Below are 25,697 nucleotides of genomic sequence, written 5' to 3'. Positions count from 1 at the left end.
TGCGTGATGGGGTGGATATGTAAAGCTGAGAACTGAGATTAGCCGACAGTCTGTTTCCAGTGCTCCGAGCACACAAGAAAACATCTTGGATTTTTAACAAGAGCCGGTAAGTGTTTTATCTTTTCCATGCCACTTTCCTACCACGTTTTTCCATCGAAAGTCAGTTTAAGTTTTTTTTAATAAGCTCTGTTTTTAATATTTTACGAAAAAGACAAGTTAAGTTAAAGATAGTAGGTTTTCCCGGCGAATATTATAGATACAATCTTCGCGGGTTTGGCGCCACACGCGTTTTTAGGCGGCTTGCTTGGTAGTGTGGATATGTAGATGAATTGGCCAGAAAATAGTACGAAACGTTTGTAAAAATATATTATAAACGGACGCCCATAAAAAAACAATTCATCCTATCATCTTTACTAACTCAAACTGTTTATTGAAGGAAATTAAGTAAGAAACGTCGTGGAAGGTTACACGGGATATCCACCAGGTCAGGTTCCCCATCACGGCCGACGTTTCGATGAACGAGCCATCCATCGTCGTCAGGGCATATGCCGTAGGGCAGGTCGTTCATCGAAACGTCGGATGGAGAACCTTACCCGGTGGATATCCCGAATAACCTCCCACGATGAAATACGCCTGCAATACCGATATACAATAACACGAGGAAAGCCTGCAAATCTTTCTTCACAAATTAAGAAACGAACTTAAAATGGGATAATAATCGAATTACACACAAACTAACAACCGATCATGTTCTCTTCACTTACTCTCCATGGATTCAAAAGTACAAACGATGGCGAAATTATTTTAAGCGATAGTTCCGTTGGCCGCGTGGGTCTTAAAACTAATTGGAAGCCCGTGGGGTAGGAATCGCGACAGATGAACTATGTTCTATAATTACATCCCCGGCACGAAGCACATGGTAACGGTTCGGAATTTCCGTTTTGATACGCTCGATTCGTCCAACGTGCTCATGCCGAATATGAAGCAAAAAAAGGGTTCATTCCTTTTATTTCACCACAGCGTGTATGTTTGGAGCGTGCACCGACTGTAGGAAGACAGAAATTTTTATCGAAAATTCATTTACCCAGCATGGAAATAAATTTCCTTCGTGAGCGGAATCTCTCACGTAGCAATCTTCAAAATCGGCGCGGTTTGCTTCCCCTCCAGCGATTTTGCATTTTCTGATTTTATCAACTGAGAGTTCCATCTCTCAAGTAACGCTATTTCTTGATTTTACTGTTTTCCCCATTTTCCGGGCGATAAAATCGAACATTTTTAAATGCCATTTTAGCAAAGGCTGGATAATGTAATACTGGATAATAATACTATCGAAATATTTCAAGTTAATCGATTAAAGTACGATGGTGGGTGGCGTAACATAGTGGAACTCCTTCATGATGCACAAAGGGTAAGAAAAAAAGGCTTTGCTGTTCCACAGAATAAAATATATATTTGCGGCCGGTTTCGATACGGCGTATCATCATCATTAGCCAGATCGAAACCGGTCGCAAATATATATTTTATTTTGTGGAACAGCAAAGTATTTTTTATTACCCTTTTTGAATCAATTTAAACGTAAATTTAATTCTTTTGGGGCAAAAAATATTTTTATGTATCACGTGTGCTGAATCACTTGTGTCTTTTAACAAATCTAGCGAGTTATTTTTCTTTCGAAGAACTTATTAATTATCTTTATGAAAAATTCAGCAAATCAAAATTCTTCAAGGGTTTCGGGTCGAAGTTCTAAACTGACAATCTAAACAGCGGGCACTGAGTACGAAGGTATACACAAAACTGTAGAAAAATCGCCAATGTACCGCACGGCCGTTTTAATTAAATTTATATTATGGACCTACTGCTAAAATCGGACTGTGATCTAGATTTATAGGTAAATAGCAAAAATTTTATTTTATTAATGTCAATTTCCAAAGTTAAAGGGTCGTATTGCAGTTAATAGTATGCCTTCCAAATGATTGAAACTTCAAAATCACTTGCAACAATCTATTCACGACAGGCTTGTGCTAAGTCTGCCGTTTTTAAAGGGGGTCATTTCCCGGTGATCACAGAAAAATTATGGAAAGAGAGAGAAAATCATCATTGTGAATGAATAATTTGAGAATAAAACACATATTGTCAATACAAAATAACTTAAAAAGATTGGTAAAAGTAGCAAGACAAGATGGTAATGATTATTTTCTCCCAAATTATTGTAGTGAGGAGATATAAAATTTGATGACTGGCATAAAAGATCCCGAAGTGCAAACATTATATGTTTCAGTGAAGAAAAAGATGATTGAAACCAAAAAAAGAAAATCTATTAATTAATACGTGAATCCATGACATTAAGGTCAGGTTGTATCAAAATGCTAGTAGCATACAGAATCATTGGGATCATAACCATAAACTAGAAAGCTGCTGGTTCTAGGGCCAGCAGCAATGGAATTAATTGTGCAGTATGAAGAAAGGATCAGATCACTGCACTTCCACATTGATGTTAAATGCACACGACCCCGGTTTTACCACAGTTTGGCATCGTGATGTCATCGTGCAGCGTGCCATCACTTTATACGGAATTGCAGTGTTTTATTCCCATCTTCATGATGGATATATTCCACCGTGTTACGCCTTAGACTGTTTAAATTTACTAATGTAGAGAGTATTCCTGGTAGCAGAGTTATAATCTAAATTTAACCTTATGATTTTACCCTCGCTTATTTCACATATTTCTACGAAAAACATCGACGCTGTTAAAAATACTGTCTAGGCTAGTCTCGCTGAGCCCAGATTTTATGAATGCACGTCAAACCTTGAAAAAAGTGTATCAATATTTTCCTGTCTGACGCTGCTGAATTTGACGAAGCGCCAAAAGATCAGGGAGAAAAATAAATACATTTAAATTCTAGAATTGTTCACGGGGGATCTGGCTTCGAATTCCAGCCTATACTAATAATTTTTTCGTTGATAATTTTGTGAGATTGGAGAGGTATCTTTGAAAAGTGGCCGGTTGTATTTGATGGAAGCTGCCGCTACTTTGTAGAAATTCATGCTTTTATCGGTGAACAAATAGTATGTCAATCTATTGATATTAAAGAGTTTTATATTTTAGAAAGGTGGAATAAATACTGAGTAGGATACGACCACCACATGTTGACGAATTCAAGTAATCACAGATAATTGAAACCAATGCGTTTATTTAAAGGCCCTATCGCAAATACAACATGCTGAGAAAAACAAAAAGCATTATTAATAATTAAGAAGGAAATATTCGAGTATGATTGCTATTTTATTCATTTGAAACTTCACGTAATTTTCGAGTTTTTCAAATTTTTGTTCCTTAACGAGTAGGCATTTCAAAGACATAATAATTAATGAAAGGCATCAAAAATGATTATTAAGGAATTTCGCCAGTTTGAATGCAACTTTGCACATCCAAAATGTATGGAATCCCCATGTTAATTATTCCTCAGCCAAACATAAAAAAATACATTAAAAGCGTTAACAAATATTTTGAAGGTATTTTGCGAACATGATTTTCATTTCGCATATGCGAAAAGGCATGGAATATGCAACTTTTTTTGCTCCTTCAGCAGACGTCCCTATAAGATTCGTCTCGCGTTCTTGATACCGCGGCTGAGCCGACAGTTACAGACGGATGAAGACGTCGCCATTTGGAACGCTTGGCCGACGCAGGATAGTCCTTTCCCCCAGCAGCGGGGCAATTTATTCTGCCCCTCATTTCTCCACCCCCTCCCTCTCCCTATGTCAACCCCCCCTTCCCCTCGCACGCACACTGAGACACCCGCTAATAAACCATTCTTCTCCTCTCTCTCTCCCTCTTTCTCTCTCGCCGCTCTCCAGCGAGAGTTTTTTTCGTGTCACCGCCGCACTCTACGCATCTCATCTTTCGCACCCCCGCTGAGAGCAAACCCCGGGCGAACATGCGGCTGTGGCTGGCGATCCTTATGGGCCTGCTCATCGTGAGCGCGGAGGCGGGCAAGGCGAAGAACCGGGTGGCTGCCGATGACGATGACGACGATGACAATGATGATGACGGAAGCGGAAAGGCCAAGCATGATGATGATGACGACGACGACGATGATGATGGTAAGAGTGGAGGGAAATGGGGGATTGCCATGGTTGAAAATGTAGAAAGGGTTTGCAGTGAAGATTTCTCGGGTTTGATACCGGGTAAGGTCTTCCATTTCTACTTCCGACTAGCGGCGTAGCGAGGGGATGGTTCGGGGGATCTGTACCCCCCTTCCCGAATAATAAAAACACAGTTTCGTATAAAATCGTTTCAGGCTTGATTGTGTGGAAGTTCGCTAAATCCATGATAAAGAACACAAATAGTAATTTCCACACTTTTTAATTCAACACTCAACAACCGACCATGGTTTCAACACTTGTCATTTTCAAGGTCATCCTAAGAGGCCATCCAATCGCAAAATGAGACAAAATATTGAACTCTCATGAATTATCAAAAGATTTATTTGAAAAGTGATGTTTTTCGATTGTGAATAGTGCTAAAATTAGTTTAAAACCCTCTACTTAGAACCCCGTTGCTTTCTTATAGAACTTTGCTTAGTCATAAAATGAGACAAAATATTTAAAAATCATAAATAACAAAAGATTTATTTGAAAAGTGAAGTTTTTCGATTATGAGAAGTGTTAAAATTAGTTTAAAACCCTCTACTTAGAACCCTGATATTTTTACATTTTCCCCCTGACCCTTTTGGTTTTGGGCCTCCTCCCTATAAACAAAATTCCTAGCTACGCCACTGCTTCCGACGTTTCAATGTGCAACTCGCCCATCGTCCTCAGGGATTCCTGAACGCTTTTTTCCACCATATTCGGTATTAGCAAGTTGGAAGAATGAAGCGTATTAAAACAGTATCCCAATAGGATTTCTGAAACCCAGAGGACTATGGGCGAATAGTACATCGAAACGTTGGAAGGGGATGTGGAGGACCTCTCCCTGTGTGATACGTGAGAAATCTTCACTGCCATTGGTCTCGGGAAAAAACAGGCATTAAATGTAGAAAGTTTTGCCATAATTATTTCAAATTATAGTCTTATATTTGAGTAGTTGAGAAGTCAAGGGGTACAAGTGATTTCTTTCTTCTGTGCAGTGTTAGGTACAGAAATTAGGTACAGAAAACAAACACGATGAACTAGATATTTAGCGGTACATTTGATTTTCCACTCACTGTCAGCACAGAACAGAGACTCACTCGTATCCCATGGCAACCCAGTTTTGTGTATTTCTTCCAACAATTAAGTTTACCTGGCTCTGTTGAGAAAAATTTCACTTGTACCCCTTGGCTTCTCACCCTCTCATATCTTGTTTAAAAGAGATGAGCATCAAATATCTAATTGTACCCATAGAATAGAAGTCATTAACGCGGCGATGACCTCTAGATATCTCTTCCGGTGAAACTAGTTCGGTAATCGTCACATGAGATCCTTGTTATTCGTCATCAAGTGGACTCAAATTCACGTTAGGTAACTTGATAGTTGGTGCTACCGTAAACGCCGAAATCTAATCTTAAAGAAGTGGCGTACACGGCTGCGCCATAAGAGGTGACTTCGGTCACGTTGGCCAACATGGAGAATGCGTTTTAATTCCTCATGAAAAAATAATGTCTTCAATTGGTCTAATAGATAAGGGCCTTCAAAAGTTTTCAATTAAAATTTTAAAAATATTTTCGGCTCGTTATCATTTCGAAAGTAAGGTATTTGATTTTTTTATTACCTTGAGGCCGACTATCGGTGACGTCACGGTACATCGTATTGAATATGCCATTACATTTTACTGAAACGTAAAAAACACCCAATTGAGATTTTATAAGAACAAAAAAAATTCGTAATTTTATTAAATGACATATATTACTCATCAGCATTTTGATACCATCATAAATGGGATATATTAAAGACACGAGTGGTGACGCTAGGTCTATGGGACCGAATGTGGCTCTATGATCGCAAATGCTTACGCGGAGTAAAAATTAAGCTACTGGGGTGGAGAATGATATAAAATAGGAAGCTATTAAGGGTTGTGGATTGCAGATTGTAATACTCAACTGCATAATCGAAAAGATCTGATTGGCGCTCTGAGAGACCAGGCGTCACCAATTTAGTGTCAAGAGGATGCTTCACTCCCTCCCAACCGGACGTGTTTTGTCTTTACTTCGCGACTCGTTCGAATGTTACGCAATATTCTTGAAAATTTCCATGGTTTACATAGTTGACATTATTCAATACTTCCCTGTATATCTTATCTTTAAAAAATACGCCTGAGAAAATACAGCGGTAAAATTTTCAGCTTTGAGATGCAAGACAACATCAGCAAGGGTTTCCCTTGTAATTAATGCCCTTAAAATTTCAAGGTTCGAGTTAAGTATTTAATAATTAATACGCCGAGTAACAAATGCGATGGAGGGATGCATCTTCCGAATTTATTACAGAATAAATCGTGTCCATGAAGAAAAAGGTAACAATCTTAGCTTTTCGTATGAAATTAACTCCTCACAAACACACTCAGTGCTTTCACTTTAAGAGAATTATTCCGAAAATTTATGCGAGTGCCATCAACTATTATTTTATTTTCCACGAATTGTTGGGGTAGGGGATGGAGGAATGATATCACTAAGAATTTGCTATAAATTTAAAAAAAAGTAGTGTAATGCAGGGGCGCAGCCAAAATTAAGGCTGGGGGGGTTTTAGGCGCAACTAATACTTTGGGGTGCAGGGTATTGCATACCCACCAGGGTAAGCAGGAATTGCGGGGGCCCTCCTCCAGAAAATTTTAAGATTAATGGTTCCAAATGGCGAGTTTTACGGCTTTCTGAGGGATATTTAATTAATCCTTACACTATTCTATAAGTAATACTGATCCAATGTAAGTAAAATGGATTGAACTCAAAAATTTCTCTGAGCTCTGGGGGGGGGTTTTATCCCCCAAACCCCACCCCTAGCTGGGCCATTGTAATGTGGTAAATAAGCTGTATTTTATTAAGACTCTTGTATTTTAATTTTAATAAGACTCAATTAGAGGTATCTTTCTCTTTCTTCGGGCAGTATTTCTCGTTAAAGTCAAACCCTTATCACCATCAACAAAATCTATTGTCAATATTTCCGAGAATCTCTGATGTAAAAATTCTACCTTCGTAAGTATACATGCTAAAGTAAATTCTCCATTTTTAACGTACACACAACTGCTGGCAAGGGACCCCTCTGTCCACCCTGAAAAATTTTAGGACGACGGCGTACGATATGAATCAGCAATGCAGCACGAGACAAGACTGATCGAGCAGAAGTGAATCGTCCTCTTGGTTGAATGTCGTGCTAAATCCTTAGCGGGCACTTTGCAACGCCTTCACCTATATTGAGAGGATTATACATATGCAATGTACTGTAAATTAAAACACAAAAATATTTTTAATAAAAAACTATTAGTTGAATAGTTTCTGAGGTTACGATCGAGTCAAGTCCTCCGTGTCTACGTATGATTCGATGGAAAGCATATCCACCATCCTCGGGGTTATTGATAATTGTTGGGGAAATGAGGGAGGGAAGAGTTGAGGAAATGAGATACCATTGTCATTCCACATTTCAGCAGGGTGAAAGTGCTAGGTAAAGTTAGACGAGTCATAAATCTAAAATCAAAGTTCAACATTTATTCAATTTTAATTTTTCTCGGTCAATGGTTGATATCCAACTCCTTTACTGCGTGCAGTTTATTAATGTGGGTGCTAAAGTAAACAAAAAAACTTACTCATATTCAATCATGTGGAACTTATGATAAAAACGGAAAAATTCACTGTTCCAAAGCTATAATTAAAGCAGTACAAAAGGCGATAAATTAAAAAAATAGCAATGATTCAAATTCATTCTAGTCATACTTCGTGAAACATGCTCTACGATCGATATAAGTAAAAAGACGTTTAGCTGGCGATGGTAAGCTGCTTCAATTTCAGGGGCAAAATATTCCTTACATGAAATGAAATTATTCAGACTATTAGGACTAGGTTTCATTCATGACCAATATGCTTTGACTTTACTGTCAAAATAGTCGTAAATATATCACCTATCACTAAAAATCATCCAAATTATTACACATTTATTCCTCAGTCTCTTTCAACAAAAATAAAACGGATTTGTACTATCCACCTTGGCTTCCCCTGAGCATCAACATGTATGCACGGTAGACAATGCTTCCCATCACGACAGACAAAATCTGCAATTATTGACGTTAAAAAGTAGCATAATTTAATGCAATTCGTTGTAGTAATAGGTTAAGAATAATGAAAGATATTCAACTTTTCGTGAGCATAACGGTATAAGTAGCGGCTGTGAAAAGTATGCATCAACACTATACTGGCGAATTATACAAGTTCCTTAACAAGAATAGATATTCGCAATCGCAATTCGATATCGCAAATCGGCGATTTTGCGATTGCGATAATATGCAAAATTGCTTTCCTTTCAAGACTCAAGAAAAAGATGCTAAGGGTGTTCCTCAGTTTTCTCTCCCCACCGAAAATTTCCCTTTGGGTCATGATACTTCCGTGGAATTATCAAGTAAGCCCCGGAAAGATATTTTTTACGCAATCACCTAAAAAATTAGTCATGTTTCCTTTTAAAATGCAGAGATTAGTCAGGTTTAAAAGCCACATTCTTAATATTTCCGGATACGACTTTTTGATTTCTCACTAAATGAGGCCCAAGTGAAGGAAGTCCGCAAAAAATATTCTTTTCACTGCAATGAATAATTTTTTCCATAATTCCCAGCCGTCAGAATTTTTAGTAATATATATAAAATGTCTATGTGATCGCGATGTTTTCGCCGCCATTGATATGAACGTATACGATAAGGAGACGTTTTGCGATTACCGCCGATTTTAGATGTAAACTCAATATTTTCTTTAGTCATATCCATATTACTTAAAGTAGTACAATATATTAAAACATTTGTGATATAATTTTATTGTTAGTAAACGAAATATTCCACATTTCACCTCAATATTCAGATATTCATAGTTAATAGGATTGTTCCACAAGCATTAACTTCAGTCATGAATGCTCTTGAATTGCAACGTTTTCGGAAAATTTAACATAAGATTCGGCTGTGAAGTAAAGACTAGGCAATGGAAATCGCAACATAGCATAACATAAATAACCGAACCGAAACTGCGAAGGAATAATTCAATCGATTAAAAAAAGCTCATTTTCGATCATCAACGAATACGATTGCAATGCAATCATGGAATTTGGCATTTCGCTTTAAGGTTATTCGTGATTAAGCACTATCTTAAAAGTTGCAATACACATATCATTCTCGTGAAAATTTCCTACACCGTAGGGAAAAGGGTTCTCCACAAACATTTTGATAACATCTTTTCCATGAGAAAACAAACGACACAGCAATTAATGTCATTGACATTATGTACCTCCATATTGGCATAAAATTGAAAGTCACAACAATAAGGAAGCCGAAGTCACTCAGTAGTTCTTCTACACTAACATTTAATGACCTGAAAAGATCCTTTTAACGAACATCGACAAAAAGGACTCTCTTCCAGTCTATCTTATGAAAATCCCTTTAAAATCGCACATTTAAGCTCTGTCTATAATACTTTATTGAAGCATGATATTTTTGGAGCTTGACTACATAGAACCTTCGATATTTGACTCAATTTTATATTAAAAAAACTACATGTTTTCGTTCGTCGATAAAAGGGTAGGCATTCACATCCCCTCCGCATCATTATATTCTACTCGATAGAGTTCAACGAGTAAAAGGATCCCCTTTGCCTAATTACAGTTGTCTCGATTAGCCTAATCTCGCAACCAGCAATGGACGGTCGTTTACTCTTTTCATCATTAGCGTCAGTAATACCAGAGCTTAGCGGCATATTTGAATTTCTCTAAAGCCTTTGCCAGCTTAATGGGGCAGAAAATCATTATGCGGATTTCAATGACTTCGTACTTACATTAGTATGCCAATGAACTGAGATTCAACATTTTTTTCAATTGATCATCGGAAGTCAACAATGCTAAGAATGGTTTTGCGCAGCTCTCTTCTAATACCTCCTATTAGCTAATTGCAACAGCACTTCAATCGATAATGATCACTAATGGGACAGCTTCACCCTTTAAATTACAATAAATATCCCATGATATATTTATAAAATCAATCAAATAATTACCCTTAAAGGATGACCATTCTCATTACTACCGATTTAGATTTAAAGCTATAATTATGGATTTTTTCCAAGCGAACTCCTAATTGGGGTGTATGATGATAGAAATAAGTCGAGGCCATTATCACGTCGTTAACAGTCATATTGTCATTCACGATTTCGTGCACTAAATACGTAAAAAATATTTAAAAAAGAGGCATATGCCTAAACTATCCAAATTCGCAAAATTATTAGATAAATATCCCTCCAAAAGAGGCAACTGTTAAAAAATCGACGTTTTGGCCTCACTAAAATAGTAACATCGAAGAATTTCATTTCCCATCAACTGTCACATAAAATTAAAAACAAAAATTTTTCATGAAACCAGCACTTTATATGGTAACTTTGGTTACTTCCAGGTTATTTTAGCAGTTACCTATATTCACAAGTTACTTTTCGCACTTTAATTCTATATTTCAGAAACCATTACTACATTTCTTACCCTGTAGCCATCAAATTGGATTAATAATAGTAACTTTTATCGAAACTGAACTGTTTATGGTGACTTAGGCTACTCCTAAGTTATTGAACGGTTATCTACCGGCCACAAATTACTTTTTCGAACTTATTTCCTATATTTCAGAAACCATTTCTACTTTTTCGCCCTAACTTCTGGGTACATCGCAACAAAACTATCCAAAACGATCGAACAATTGTCAGAATATGAGAAACCAAAAGCGCTACGTTTCTCCCAGTGATATACGCGACGTCGCTACCAGGAGTATCATTATACACTGGCATAAGTGGCACGCGTGCGGCGGGTTCAGCACCCTTTAATCAAAGAGACGCTCGGGGTTGCCACCTAAAGTGGGATCTTGACTCCATGCCAAAACAGCTATGGTGTCAATCAAGAATCACAAATCTGGATTATCTTGACCTTGGATTCAGATGGGAAGGAGCAAAATGGAAAATTTTTGGGATAACAGCATCATTCCGAAAATTAGACATGAACCTGAAAAATATAACTAAACACAATTCTCACTCAAAACCGAGCGGTTACATGCACACTCAAGGGATGAAATTGGCTTGAAAAAACATTATTTGACAAGAGCGATCTCCAAATTGCCAATCAGGTATGCGACCAGATGGCAGGTTTCATCACAAGTAATTCGAAGAACAACTGTTGGCAAACATGACCGCGAAGCGGTGAAATCTTCTCGGGTTTTCCACCGGGTGAGTTACTTGTAGGCCGACGTTTCGATAGCTACTCTGCCATCGTCCTCAGGGCATATGGCATCAGTAGCTATTGAAACATCTAGAAGCAACTCACCCCGTGGAAACCCCGAGAAAATTACACCAGTATCCTACGCCGGTAAATAACAAAATCATACATGGGATATTCGGGTTTGAATCCGAAATAAAAAATATTTTTCGTAGTGTATTTCATTTGGGTGTGTTACACTTTGCACCCATGCGCGAGACTGCGAAGTTATTTTTTTATACAATAGTGCTTAACCAGTTAAGCTCCATACTCAGGCTTGTGCTGCATGCGTAGGCTTGTTCAATTCTATCCCAAAATAGAAGTTAATAGCACACATACAAATGACTTAATGCGAAGCCGTCACACAATGCAATACAATAATCGTGACCTCGGGGGATGATGTCTCCGTCTGCGACTAAAATACAGCAAACGCGTGGAATTTCCCCCTGACGTGGAGAAAAAGCAATTTTAGCCCACTTCTTTTTGTTCAAGCTAAGCATGACGGATCAACAGAAATTTTACTTTTACCTTATAACTTTTTGCACAGATGGAAATTCGCGACATTTTTAGTTCTGGTTGAATGGGGCCTCATCATAAATCAACTTCCAACAGAAAGATTACTGAGCCGTATATTTCAAGCCTTTCGCACAACAACTATTTAATGCCCATTTTTCAGATGAATTTTCTCCGTATTGATAAATTAAGCATATCTGGAAGTGCGGAAGGGATTCAATTTAATCATTACATTGACAGGCATATGAGCGATTGTTATAATTTAAGCTAAGAAGTCAGTTTTCAGGTTCTTTATCATAGAAATACACCTTCACACCTGATATGAAATAATGCCCTATGACAACAGAAAAAAGTAAACATTTGCAACATCCCCGATATCGACTTTTAAAAGTTCGTCACAAGGAATATGATTCCAACGACAACTTTATTGTAAATTTCTTCAAAGCAGAGTCAACTTAAATTAAAAGGGGCTATATTACTGATAGGAAGATAGAAGAGTACTATTGTTAAGCAATTTTTTTAGCATTCCTCACTTATTCCTCCTAAAACATTTTCAATAAGAATAGTATGGAGTTGAAACATGAAAAAAATAATTCAATCCTAGGCCAGGGTTTCGCTACCTATTTATTGCGGACTGGGGACCGCAAACAGGCCATCAAATTTACTGCGAAAATACAAAAGGGTAATCTTGATATAAAAAGGAAAGCCAGTGTACTACAGAAATATATTGTGAAAATTATAACCCACAACGTACTATTATTGCTACTGACATAGTCACTCCCGCAATATCATCAGCACTATCTTCTTCGTTCATTAATTCCTCTTCGAATAATCAAGTGTACGTGCAGTGTAGAAAGCAAGGTTAAGTCCGAATAAATCTCGGCAAAATTCTGATGCTTCTATTGGCAATAAAATCTTCTGCATGGCTTACATAACATTTTGGCGAGCTCATTATAAGTTGGACTCCGGAATAACTGTTTTCCGTGGAATTGAATTTCAGAAAGAGGACCTTCAACGTACCATTGCCGAAATAAAGATAACGGAAAAAACTGGAGAAGAGTCCATCCATACGACGAACGAGACTCGCCCGCGTTTGAAAGAACGTCACAGTGGAATTTGATCAACCGATGCAATTCGCTCAAAGACCTGATTTGATGAAATTAAAGAAGTGAAAAAAAAATAATTTCATAAAATGGGCAGCGCGGGTATCCATTAGAATCGTCAATAAAACTATTCTACCCTTTTCATGAAATAAAAACCTTCTTAATGAAGCCAACTTGAAGCATCATTTATGCGTCAATAAAGAGACTCGCGTGGGCAAAATAAAATGTATCAAAAATCAACGTCATCATTTGCACTTCAAGCATCCAGGGGAACGTCCTTTCAACTAAACTATTCAACCAATTTCATGATATAAAAACATCGCCATGAAAGTCAACTATACACATAATTAATATTTCAACAATTATATTTTCATGCAGTAAAACATTCTTCATGACTTCAACTTGATGTATCATTTAGACGTCAATAGTGAGACTCGTGTTGCAGTGGCGCCGACTCCATGGGGCCTGAGGGGGGCCGAGCCCCCTCAAAAATTCGGTATGGGTGTGAGGAAAAAAATTGTCAGGCTTGTCGATTTTCCCTGGAGTGTCCATATATCGATATTCGAGTTATGAGGGTTCTAATGTTGATCATATGACTCTTCTAAAAAGCTTAAAAAACTTACCACTTATAAAATTCCCCGGGGCTAGATCCCCGGTTTGGGCCCCCCCCAATATTTTTTGTAAGTCGGCGTCCCTATCGTGTTGGTGAAATAAAGAATATCAAACAATTATCATCATCATTTTCACAAGTATCCAGGGGAATGGCTATTCAACAAAACAATTCAACCCATTTAATGAAATTAATACATAGATATGAAAGCCAACTCGACGCATCATTTATACGTCAATAATTACACCCGAATTGCTGAAATAAAATGAAATTAAAAAATTATCTTCATAATTCGCATAGAAATGCAGACGCATGACTTGACGTTTTCGCACAGCGGGCCCGTCCGGCTCCCAGATGCGCGACCAAGATGATTTCCGCAGACTTTTTCCGATTTAGATTTTTCGAGCACAGGATTCTATTATTTCCTCCCTCGCGCGACCAATTCCCCACGCCACAGAACGACTCCGGGGCCAAATGTAGCACCCTCCACCTCCAACTCCCCCATCCCACCAAACACATCCAAACCCCTACCGCCTTGCCTTCCTACACGTCCCTTCCGCGTCGCCAAGCTTTTCAAAATTAGCGACAGAGAAATTCTTCTTTTTTTCCGCCCTCCCCGGTCGCTTCACTGTGTCTCTGTAGCTGCTAGGGCAGCTTCCCGATGGAGAGAGAGGCACATCGTGCCCGCCTACCTACCTGCGGCTCCCGCGCCGATGCTAAATATGTGCCTCGGGCCTCGAAATCGGGATCCCAGCGTCCGCCGTACCATTTTGTCCCCGCGCCGCCCGGGACTCACTTGTTTTTCGTCTTGTTTGACTCCCTCCCTCTCCCCCGCTGAAACAAAAAGGAAGGAAGCAAGCATAGGACGGAGAGTAGGGAGGGGACGTAGGCGTAGAAACAGAGAGCGAGTAGGTGGCATGAGGTGTTTCAAAACGGAGAAAACAAGAGAAAGGCGCACCGCACCATCTCTGCAAGAATAGAACATCTTTCTCTCACGCGTTGAGCGAGTTGCGTCTCTACGGAAAAATCTGAGTCACGTCACCTTGGGAGATTGTCAAAAGAGTCCTTTCGGCAATTGCATAATTGAACTTGAGAGCAGCTTCCCTCATTACTCGTTCTCACACCCACGCACTTCTCATAGTCTTTGCCCAGAATATCGCGAGGATATGATTGGAGGATTTAACACCGGGAGATCCGATGATGTCGAAAGATGTGTTCATCTTTCGCCACTACGATGGTTGCTACGTTGCCATCCTTCACCCATAGTTTATTTTTGCGAAGCATTGGCATTAATAATAATTTCTTGATACCAAGCACTCGATGAAAATCACTTGGAATTAAATATATGTACCTAGACATACAGGGGCGCAGCCAGGAATTAAATCTGGGGGGGGGGGGGTTTAGGTGCAACTAATACAGGGGTGTGTGGTGGTATGGATTACCCACCAGGATAAGCGGTAGGTGCGAGATTAATGAATTGCTGAATTTTAAGATAAACGGTTCAAAATGGTGAGTTTTACGGATTTCTGTGGGATATTTTATAAATCCTTACACTATTCTATTAGTAATATCAATCCAATTAAGTAAAATGGATTGAACTTAAAAACATTTCTGAGCTCTGGGGGGGGGGGGGAGGGTTTTAACCCCCAAAACCCCTCCTTCTCTGCGCCACTGTACACATACACCCATGACCAGGAAGGTGTCAATTTCCTACCCTGGCGAGACTCGAATCCAACGAACCATCAAAATTGTAGTAGGACCCCCGTTAGGCAGGCGAAGACTTAACCCCGCTGCCACCAAGAACGGTATCAGTACTCGGAGGAGAGTACCGATAGCGAGGGTCATTTGCGCCATCAGGGAAGATTAAAGATGGTAGGGTGGAGAGAAACCGGGGTCGGCGTTAGCCTACTCTTCACGAAAGGCGTCAAAGCGATAATGTCTTACGTCCCATCTGACGGAAGAAATGGAAGCCTCCGAATAACAGTACGGTATTTAAAGGAGGTGACCGACAGCTAAGGCCATTTGCGCCATTAGGAAAGGGTTGAGAGAAACCCGGCGTCGGCATTAGTCTGCTACAGGGGCGCAGCCAGGAATTAAGGCTTGGGGGGTTTAGGTGCAACCTACCCACCAGGATAAGCGGTAGGTGCAATATTTATAAATTGCGGAATTTAAAGATAAATAGTTCAAATTGATGAGTTTTACGGCTTTCTGAGACATATTTTATTAATCCTTACACTGTTCTATTAGTAATATCAATCCAATTAAGTAAAATGGATAATACTTAAGCATTTCTCTGAGCTCTGGGAGGGGTTTTAACCCCCAAAATCCCCCCTCGCTGCGCCACTGATCCAGCATACAGTACCGATGCCATGTGTCTTGAAAAGCTAACCGATAAGGTACCTCCTGGTTTCTTTTAAGGTTAACTCAAGTCATTTCTAGAGAGCATTATAAATTGAGTTTCGACCGATTCTAAAACCCCAAAATGATTCTTATGCCCTAAAAAATAAAAACAAACACAAATTCAAAGAACTGCGAAATAATGATCTAAAAGTTCATTTCGCAGACTTATATCTGCAGATTTTCTAATTTTAATATCCTTAAATATTAACTTAAAATTCAATGCACATCTCATGCCGGGCGGCATAGGTGGAGGTGAAATCCTCGCCTGCTATACAAGAGGACGCGGGTTCAAATCCCTTCTGGGTAGGTTGCCCCAATCCAGAACATCGCTGTGTCCCAGTGCTTAACTTCGGCCGGAACGGCCTTCCGGCACCTCTAAATGAACTTAGGGTCGTGTCAAAAATTTCATCGCTTTTTTTTAATACTTGGTGAGACATAATTCCCCGTTGCAACTTTTATCTCAAGTTTTTTAAAATCGGAAGTTTAAAGAGCTTATATTTTAAATCGTGTGGATTAAATCTGTCGGTATGCGTTCCGGCGCCTAATCTTTTAGAAATTAAGCGCTGGATGTTCCTGCTCTTGCAATTGTTAACTGGATGAAAAACCTCGATGTAACTAAAAGCCAACATGAGCTGTTTCCGGTGGAGTGGGAATATAAAAAAACGCGGACCTGTTGTTTCAGACGAAATATAAATTATTACTTGATATCACGGGTTAGATCCAATCGATTCTCTTTTTTATGTTTTTGATGAAAATGGTTGTTTAGGAATAATATTCTTAGCATAAAAACATTATCTCACCTAAGTAGTGGGTAAATAGCCGCATAGAGTTTAAACTTATAGCATAACTGTAACAAAAAATAAATAAATGATTTGCCGACTTCGGTGGCGGCGGGGTAACGTCCTCGCCTGCCAAACAAGAGGTCTGAGTCCCGCCTGGGTAGGTTTCCCTTGTCCAGGGCATGGCTGTTCTTGTACGTTTACTGGTTAAATTTGTTGAATACCCCGATTTAAAATGGCCAATGTGAGCTGTATTCGGTGGTTTGAGAATAAAATAAAATAAAAAAGGTAAGGTAACTTAATGATGAAATATTTTCAAGCACGGAAGTATGGCACGGGCAATGGCAGCCGCGGAAAAATCAAGGGTAGAAGCCTTCGAAATGTGGTGCTACGGAAGAATAATGAGGATCAAATAGGTGGACCGAGTTAGTAATGAGGAAGTCCTAAGATGAGAAGCCTCATTAATCCTAGACAAGAAGGCGGAACACCATTATAGACCATATCTAAAGACTAAGAAAAATAAGCGAAATAATGCCCGCAAAATCGTCTAAACAAGCCAAATAATAACTGAACATTTTATATAGTAATAATAATACGCAATATCATGTATTCTGCATAAAATTTCAAGATTATACTCTAATACACTCCCAACGTAACCAAGGAGTGACCACCCTCAAAGGGCTGAGGTACGAGGGAGTTCATTGGCAGGCTGATCTCCTTATCGAGCCATTGCATGTTTCTTTGAAAAAACTAATGTCTCCCATAAAATGAATAATGCCACATAGACTTAACTTTGAAAGCAGTACTGATGGAAAACGGAAGCATCTTTCCTCATAAGAAGCTGATGGGCAAGGCATCACCAAATAGTTCATTTCTTTAACAGTTATATAACTGCTTTTTGGACCTTTCCATTATTACAACCGTACTTAATGACAACAAATTATCGAGAGAAATTTAAATACCAATACCCTAGGAAAATGAGGTGCCTATTTTTAACGCTTAATTACATTTGCGACCAATACTGCAGCAGCTTGTTTTCTCATGACATACAAGGCAATATCTTGATACCAATTTGTACCTTTAATGCAGCTAAATCGGGAACCTTATGTCTACATACATTTTAAAATATAGTTTTAAAATAATAAGTTAATCAGAAATATTTTATTAAAACTATGTAACACAAATGTGGACTATGGAAACGTATTTTTACTTAAGTAACTTCCGTTCATATATAGTGTATAGTTTACCCTGAAATTAAGACCTTGAACTCATTGTTCTGTTTCTCCAAAACACTCGTTGTCGTCAAAACTCTTTGGAAGAGGCGGCTGTCTACTCTCACAATCAGTGACACCAGAGATGGAGATGGAAACCATGCTAACAGCATCTCAGTTTATTCAGCTTAAGGTAGCTATGACTAAAATTCCTTCAAAAACTTCTCACTTAAGGGGTTTTAGTCATGAGTTTCATAAAATTCGCCTCTTGCGACGTGTCGAAACCCCATAGGTATATGATAGCCACGAATGCGTTGAAAATGGGCAGTATCCCCTCTGAATGTTCTCGAGTGAGACTTGCGAGACTTACCAAACACCTTCATTATAGATTCACCCGAAAGAATTTATGTTGTCTCTTAGCAAACAAAATCAACAATAGGGTGGTTTCCTATTATTTTTTATTGCCTAAATCGAAATATTATTACTCCTGGAGTACGTATTTCACGCTTTCAGATTTTTAAATGACGATATCTATTTTTCGCGATTAAATGAAAAGTGAAAAATTTCAAGCGCGCGAAAACGCGACGCGTAAGTAGGAATGATGGGAAAAAGTCCGTGCGACGCATTTCTGGTTCCCCCTCCCGCCTTGTGAGGTGACCTTGATCGAGGCTCTGAGCGCTGATAGGACGCAGATGCTAGCGGGTAGCTGAGTACCTTGCTGGCTGGTAGCGCTTGGCTTAAAAAAGGTTTATTAATACCTTATCAAACGAAGAAAACTTTCCGACCTAAGCCAGTTTAAATAGGTGATTATTAAGACATGTTTCCCTGAGCTCTGTGCCTCATGCATGCATTGGTAACCTCAGACGACGTATAACTCCTATCCTCTCGTGTAGAAACTAGGTCCCTGTGACGTCACGTGGAGTGGAATCGCATGGGCGCCAATCTGGCCTTTTTCAAATGAGGATAAAATTTGACCCTTGCCATTCGTCAAAACCGGTATTTCAAAAACCAAATAATTTGCATATTATGTGTACACTAATGGTGGGTAACGAATTGCAATCAATGCCTTTCGTTTTCTTTGACGAAGGAAACTACCCTATTATGGAAACAAGCGCCAACAAACGGAAACCAAACCAAATAAAATGCCAACGTCTCGCTCTTTTCCTCAAGATAATCGGAGGTGAAGTCATTTTGAGTATTTAGTTTTTACAAGAAATGACAATGGTGCTGGTAGATATCATGCGATTTTTACTGAGAATGGAAACGGCGATACATGATTGCCGCATTTGAAGTTCCCTGAATCAATTCATTTTATCCTATCAACGGCAGCGACTATCTTGTCTCATCATGTATTCTTGCAGTAGGTGAAGATCACAAGCGGATTTCAAGTCCCACTTGTGGAATCGTAAGTGTGGTATGGGCCGACAGCAACACATTAGGATGAGACCAATTACGGAACACATTGGCACAGCGAGGGGGGGGGGGTTGGGATATAACCCCCCACCCCCCAGAGCTCAGATAAATGTTTAAGTTGAATTCATTTTACTAAATTAGATTGATATTACTAATAGAATGGTATAAGGATTAATAAAATATCCCACAGAAAGCGGTAAAACTCAACATTTTGAAGCATTTATCTTAAAATTCCGCAACTTATTAATCTCGCACAAACCGCTCATCCTGGTAGGTATTCCATACCCCCACACACCCCGGTATTAGTTGCACCTTAACCCCTCACCCCCCAGCCTTAATTCCTCGCTGCGCCCCTGACGGAACATAGGATTCCAACCTTAGCTGGAGGACGGCCATTACGACTTGTAAGCTTGAAGGTAAGGGTGAGATGCCATGGGGTAGTCGCAATACTGCGGGAGCACAGACAGCAGTTCGAGGAGCCATTGATGAGCTGAAGGATTAGCTCCAAACCAATCGGATGACTTCGAAGCCAGCATACATCTCCAAACAATGACGAAAAGAAGCATTTCTACGTTTCCGAGAACTGGCTACAAAATAAATACACGAACACCTAATGAAAAATATTAAATGCCATGGAAAAATATGTTAAAGTAAAAAACCTACGACATTTCATGTATACTTCCTATATTCCGAAAATTATATGTCGCGAAAAAAATGAAGCTGTGGCTAGCCGCAACTGATGGCATTCATCTAAAATAAATTCTAAACCAGGCAATAATGGGAAAAGATGATAGCACATCCCAAGAACAATTCGTAAGAAGAATTATGTATGTATGTTGACGTAAATCATAATCAAGATACATATATGTTAGATCCTTCGACTCGACTTTCATTATGAAAAAGTTAGTTTAAATTCGCATTATTTACGAAACACCGACCCCGATTTCCGCAAGAGAAATCCACCATCATCTGGGTTGTACTCAAATAGCAGTTTAGCTGCTAAAACCCGGGTCGGCTCTCAATACAAAGTGAGGATTTAAAATTAGAAACTATTCAACATTAATATCACAATCAGAATTGAAACTTCAGGATATCTTCTCGGGTTCTATACCAGGTTAATTCAGTCGTAATGGCCGATGCGACGTTTCGGAAAACGACTTGTCTTCCATTCTCAAGGCGTGTTACTGTCTCGATGTCCAATTTCACGCTGAACCGAAATAACCGTTTGGATAGTACAACAATAAGGCTCAGGTGTAGTCTGATTGGCTGAAGGTATTTTGAAGTTTTTTATGTACTCTCCTCATGTTTTTTTATGTATTCCTGTTATTATGCCCCGCCTTCGCATGAAGCAAACACACAAGTCTCTCTTCCCCGATCCGTTCTAAAGCCTGCAACACTATTTAAAGATACAGCGCCCGAGATACCTACTGGCAAGGCGAAATAAAAACATCCACGCGGGGATGAAATTGCTGATCTCCGTCCAGGGTGTCTGAACCCACTCGCCGGAGACTTAAATCGCATTCCTCTGATGAAGACACGACCGCCCAGTCCACCCCTCCAACATTCCGGAGATCAGGAAACTTTGTTCATGGGTATTCTACCGGGCGACCCGAAAGAAATGGAATCACTCACTCAGAGGAAAACTCGAGAAAAGTTCGGTCGATTGAAACGCCACGAAAGCAACAATTCTTACTAAATCCCAGAGACCAACTTTCCGAATGCGATTAATGCGGTTACTCGAGGGCATGCTCTCAACCAAAGAACAGGGGCGGTCTGCCCAGGTCGGCAATCGCCGAGGGCCCCGAGCTTAGGTGGCCCCCACAACGCTCGCGTCCATCGTGAAGCGTATACGTAAGGAGCAGTGGCGCAGCGAGGGGGGGGGATAAACCCCCCCCCCCAGAACTCAGAGAAATTTTTAAGTTTAATCTATATTACTTAATTGGATTAATATTGCTTATCGAATAGAGTGAGGATTAATAAAATATCCCACAGAAGACCGTAAAACATTTTGAACCATTTATCTTAATTTTTTTCTGGCGGAGGGCCCCCGCACCTACCACTTACCCTGGCGGGTATACCACACCCCCAGGCACCCCAGTATTAGTTGCGCCTGAAACCCCCCCTAGCCTAAATTCCTAGCTGCACCCCTGGTAAGGTGTAATAAGAAAATCAAAGATTCCTCGAACCAAAGTACTTTTTTAAATTATAAAAGTCTTCTCATTTCTTGCATTATTTACAACATACTCAGTTGAAAAATATTATGTAAAAATTAATAAAATAAAGGCGTAAGAATATAAAAGAGAACCTGATGATTTTTTGAAAGGGTTATTTGAAAAGGATATTTTAGAGATCATTTAGATCTCAGAGTAGTTTCGAAGGACAAATCCACTAAATAGAAAATAGACCCAATATACATTATTAAATTTTATAAGCTGTGAAATTCTCAAATTACACACTATTTTTTCTTATGAAATTTCTATTGTTTTGTTAACTTTTACCTGGTTTTTAAGAGCCAGAATAGTGTCAAAGTTTATTTCCGGGCATGCAATTTCCTAAAATTTTCCAGCGGAGGACCCCCAAATCCCCCGGCAAGGAGGGCCCTATCATTAGGTCCAGGGGCCCTCAATCACCCAAGGCAAAGGGAAAATTTGTTTTAAAAATTGGAGCTACCTCCTTTTACACACCATCTGAAGTCATAACTCTAAGGTGGTTGGTGATTATCTAAAGGTTTCAGATGGCTTCAAACGCCAGGAAATTATGACACATTACTCTTCAATCCTATCATGGGGACGCGTTCAGAATATTTTAAATTCTAAGTCAGCCTGATATAAGAAAGTTACCACTGCTAGCATCTACAAATTTCAGCCTTACTTAATTCTAGCAACAATTCTGATGCCTAAATTTCTAACAACAATAACAGTCACCCAGACTATATCTATCAACTCACTCCCAATTGACAAGGACTGATTACATTTGACTTTCTCTAATGAAAAACTGGTGTCAGGCGACTCAAAAATTTACGACCAGGGAACAAACATAGATAAAATTGCAGCGAGGCCTCTGAAAAACATAATATTTTATAAACCAATTAGAAGGATTATCCTTGAATAACAAAGTTAAGTGGATGTGACTTCCTACTTCCAACTGCTTACTTACAATCTAACGTAGAAAAATATTTTGCTAACCTCTCCATGTAAATTGTTCTTGCATGTTTAAAAGTTACATGTAAATATCAAACATTAGTATGAAAATTACAAGCAATCTTTTTCACCAATGTCAACTGGTCAAGAGATGCACACAAAATGATCCATGAATGCACCACACTATTTAAATCCCCATTCAATTTGCACAGTTGGTGTTCTAAAACAAACAAATGGCTCATGAGATACAAATCCATTATAAAACTGCACCTCAGTAAACGGTTGTAGCAGCACGGGTAAATTCTCCCCTCTATGAGTTCTACTTTCTTAGACTATCACTTTTGGTAGAATTCAAGTTAATATTATTAACTATCCCTTGATCATTACAAAACTCTAAATAATCACGATATAAGGACTTAAGGTGACATACACAAGGTAAGTCAATGATCAGAGAAAAAATTTTAATCGACAAAGACTTTTCTTTAAACACATCCACCTGCCTAAAATAGTTATCCAGTTCGTTCCTCTCAATTTGAACCCTAAAATACACACAGATATTACATATTAATTTGAACTCTCAAGCCAGACTTAAGTTCACAGCAAAACAGAGCAAAATATGAAAAAGCCATTACCAGAACACTAAGATATAATTTGCTAATTACACAGTAGTGAATAGCCTCTCTGAATTATGCAATGAATCATGCATTGCAAATGCAATATTTGAAGTTAGCATAAAATCTTTTAAAAATATGAAAATATATCACAATCAAATAGTTAAAATGACACAAGAGATTGGATCCCTTGCGGCCAAATTTAGGGTTGTTTAAAAGGTAATTTGGATTATAATGCTCTGATGATCTAAAGTTTAAATTAAAATATCTTGGGCTACAACTATTTTATCATAGCGGTCTTTCCCAAACATAATTCCTCACACTCATTTGTCATTTTCTTTCATTCCAGATGATGACGACGATGATGACAACGGGGCAGGATTAATAGCGGCAGCACCTCCAGTATTCTTAACAACAATATTCGCCCTGAGGGTCCTATGGTGAAAACACTATCCATCCAAATATTTTTCACTTAAGGGGAACACTCAACATTCGCGGGGAGGGTTTGAAGAGGAATTTTGTTAATTAAATTTGTAATATTGAAAAAAAATAATAAAAGAGGACAAAAACCGCTCTCCGCTGACTTGAATACGTTATTACTCCCGGGCACTTCCATTGAAAAATCTTGTGTTTTCTTTTTAAGTGACAAAACTATATAATTTGGTACTTATGACATTTTTTAGAATGCACGGTGGAAAAAGATAAGAGGAAAATAAAATAAAACCCACACCATTACCTTCAAATGGAAATAAAACTGTCTTGGAAGTCCTAAAAAGATGTTCTCTATGACATAATGGATTTAAAGAATGGCCAAATTTGTTTAAAATTCGACTTCAAATGCAAGAAACTCACATTGACTTTTCTTGGTGAGTACAAAGTACTTTGCATAAGCATAACACTTCAATTTCATTGAAAAACTTATGCACTGAATTGTTGAGGCCTTTACTTTGTAGAATTCCATATTTAATGTTTGGAAGGAAATTTCTTAGCTTTTCTACAAAAACTAAGCTAAAGTTTTTGTAGAAGAGCTAAGAAATTTCCTTCCAAACATTAAATTAGAAAAACTTATGGGTGGGTCATTTCTGCTTTTTTGTCTGTTCAGATTAAGGTTCAGTTCCTGGCAATGGTTCTTGGCCCAAGTATTTTATTCTGGTTCTTAATCAAGTGCCTCATATTCATTGCTTGATTTCCAATTGTTTGTATTGATTTTTGTGCAATACTTAGTAAGATAAACCATCAATTTATCTCTCAAGAGACTGGATCCACAACATCACCCCAATTGAAGTAAGTAAAGCAACTTACACCCCAGAAAAGTTTTCCCATAGATTTTTGCACATTTTTTTTCAGAACCATATTTTTTTGCTTTGATTCTATTACAATTTCTAAGCTATCAGTAAACCCAAATAAGTCAAACAAAACTGATGAAGAAATCAATGGAGACGTGTTCGAGAAAAATCATTACCTCATGTTGTTCAATTACGAAGAATTTGGAAATGATGCTAATGTCATTAAAAATTAATCACCACTGATATGAGTCACAAATAGGTAAGCTGAGCACCACTGTGGAACTAATTCATGTATCTGATACTATTAAAACTTACTTTTTAAATATCAATCTTTTCCAAAAGAACAACTAGCATTATTGTGGCCCTGAAAAGAATGGGTACAATTCATCTTTTAAAGCATATAATTTTTTGATTTTTGAATAAACATATGCAGAAGAAGAGAATTTTCACAATGGAAAAGAAAATTTGGAGCGTGATCACCATTCATATCAAATAATTTAAAACCCACTGTGAGACGTCCATGCATACAGAGGCGTAACTATGGGGGACATGAGGGAATGTATTCCCCCCCAACGCCCCACAGAAATCAAAAAATTATTTTAAAATCTTGTCCGGATTTGAGATATGTATAATAACTGCATCTGCTTAAAGTTAAATTTTAAGCACCAAATTGACTAAAGATGAATTTTCAGGCATGTTATTTCTCAAAAATTTTCCTGAATCCTTTCCTGGGGGGGTACCTTCCACTAACCCCTCTCATCCCCTCCCCAAAGCATATTCATAGTTACGACACTGCATACATTACAGGATATGTGCCACTTCAACGCAATTCTACGAAATCAAAATGAAGGTAAATATTAACTCATTATTACCACACTTGCAAGAATTACAAATGATTTAAGAATATGCTGTTCTGAGATACTTCTTCATCAAATGACACATCTGCTTACAAAACTGTAAACACATCAATCTATTGAGAATGATGCAAGCTATTGGAACAGTACATTCAACTCCATTTAATAAACCATCCTGATCATGATCCAAAACTGGACAACAACTATTCCAGATTCAGTTCAGTAAGGTTCAGTTCCCAGCATCGCAATTAGGACTATTTCTGAGATATTAGCATAAGACATAATACCGGCATAACACCAGAGACACTGGTGGACCTAAGATTTTCTTCTGGAGG

The 25,697-nt window shown here is 38.5% G+C and overlaps 1 protein-coding gene across 1 annotated transcript; it reads left to right on the top strand.

Moving 5' to 3' along the window:
* Positions 1-23,805, top strand: LOC124165564 (trigger factor-like). Its single transcript, XM_046543020.1, has 3 exons — positions 1-106; positions 3,859-4,104; positions 23,572-23,805. Exons 2-3 carry the CDS (start codon positions 3,939-3,941, stop codon positions 23,664-23,666), a joined length of 261 nt encoding a protein of 86 aa, XP_046398976.1. The 5' UTR covers positions 1-106; positions 3,859-3,938; the 3' UTR covers positions 23,667-23,805.
* The last annotated feature ends 1,892 nt before the right edge of the window (positions 23,806-25,697 follow it).

Source organism: Ischnura elegans, chromosome 9 (genome assembly GCF_921293095.1).
Source record: "Ischnura elegans chromosome 9, ioIscEleg1.1, whole genome shotgun sequence".
Taxonomy (NCBI): Eukaryota; Metazoa; Arthropoda; class Insecta; order Odonata; family Coenagrionidae; genus Ischnura; species Ischnura elegans.
The sequence above is the reverse complement of the archived record's forward strand: the minus strand, read 5'-3'. Positions and strand labels throughout refer to the sequence as shown.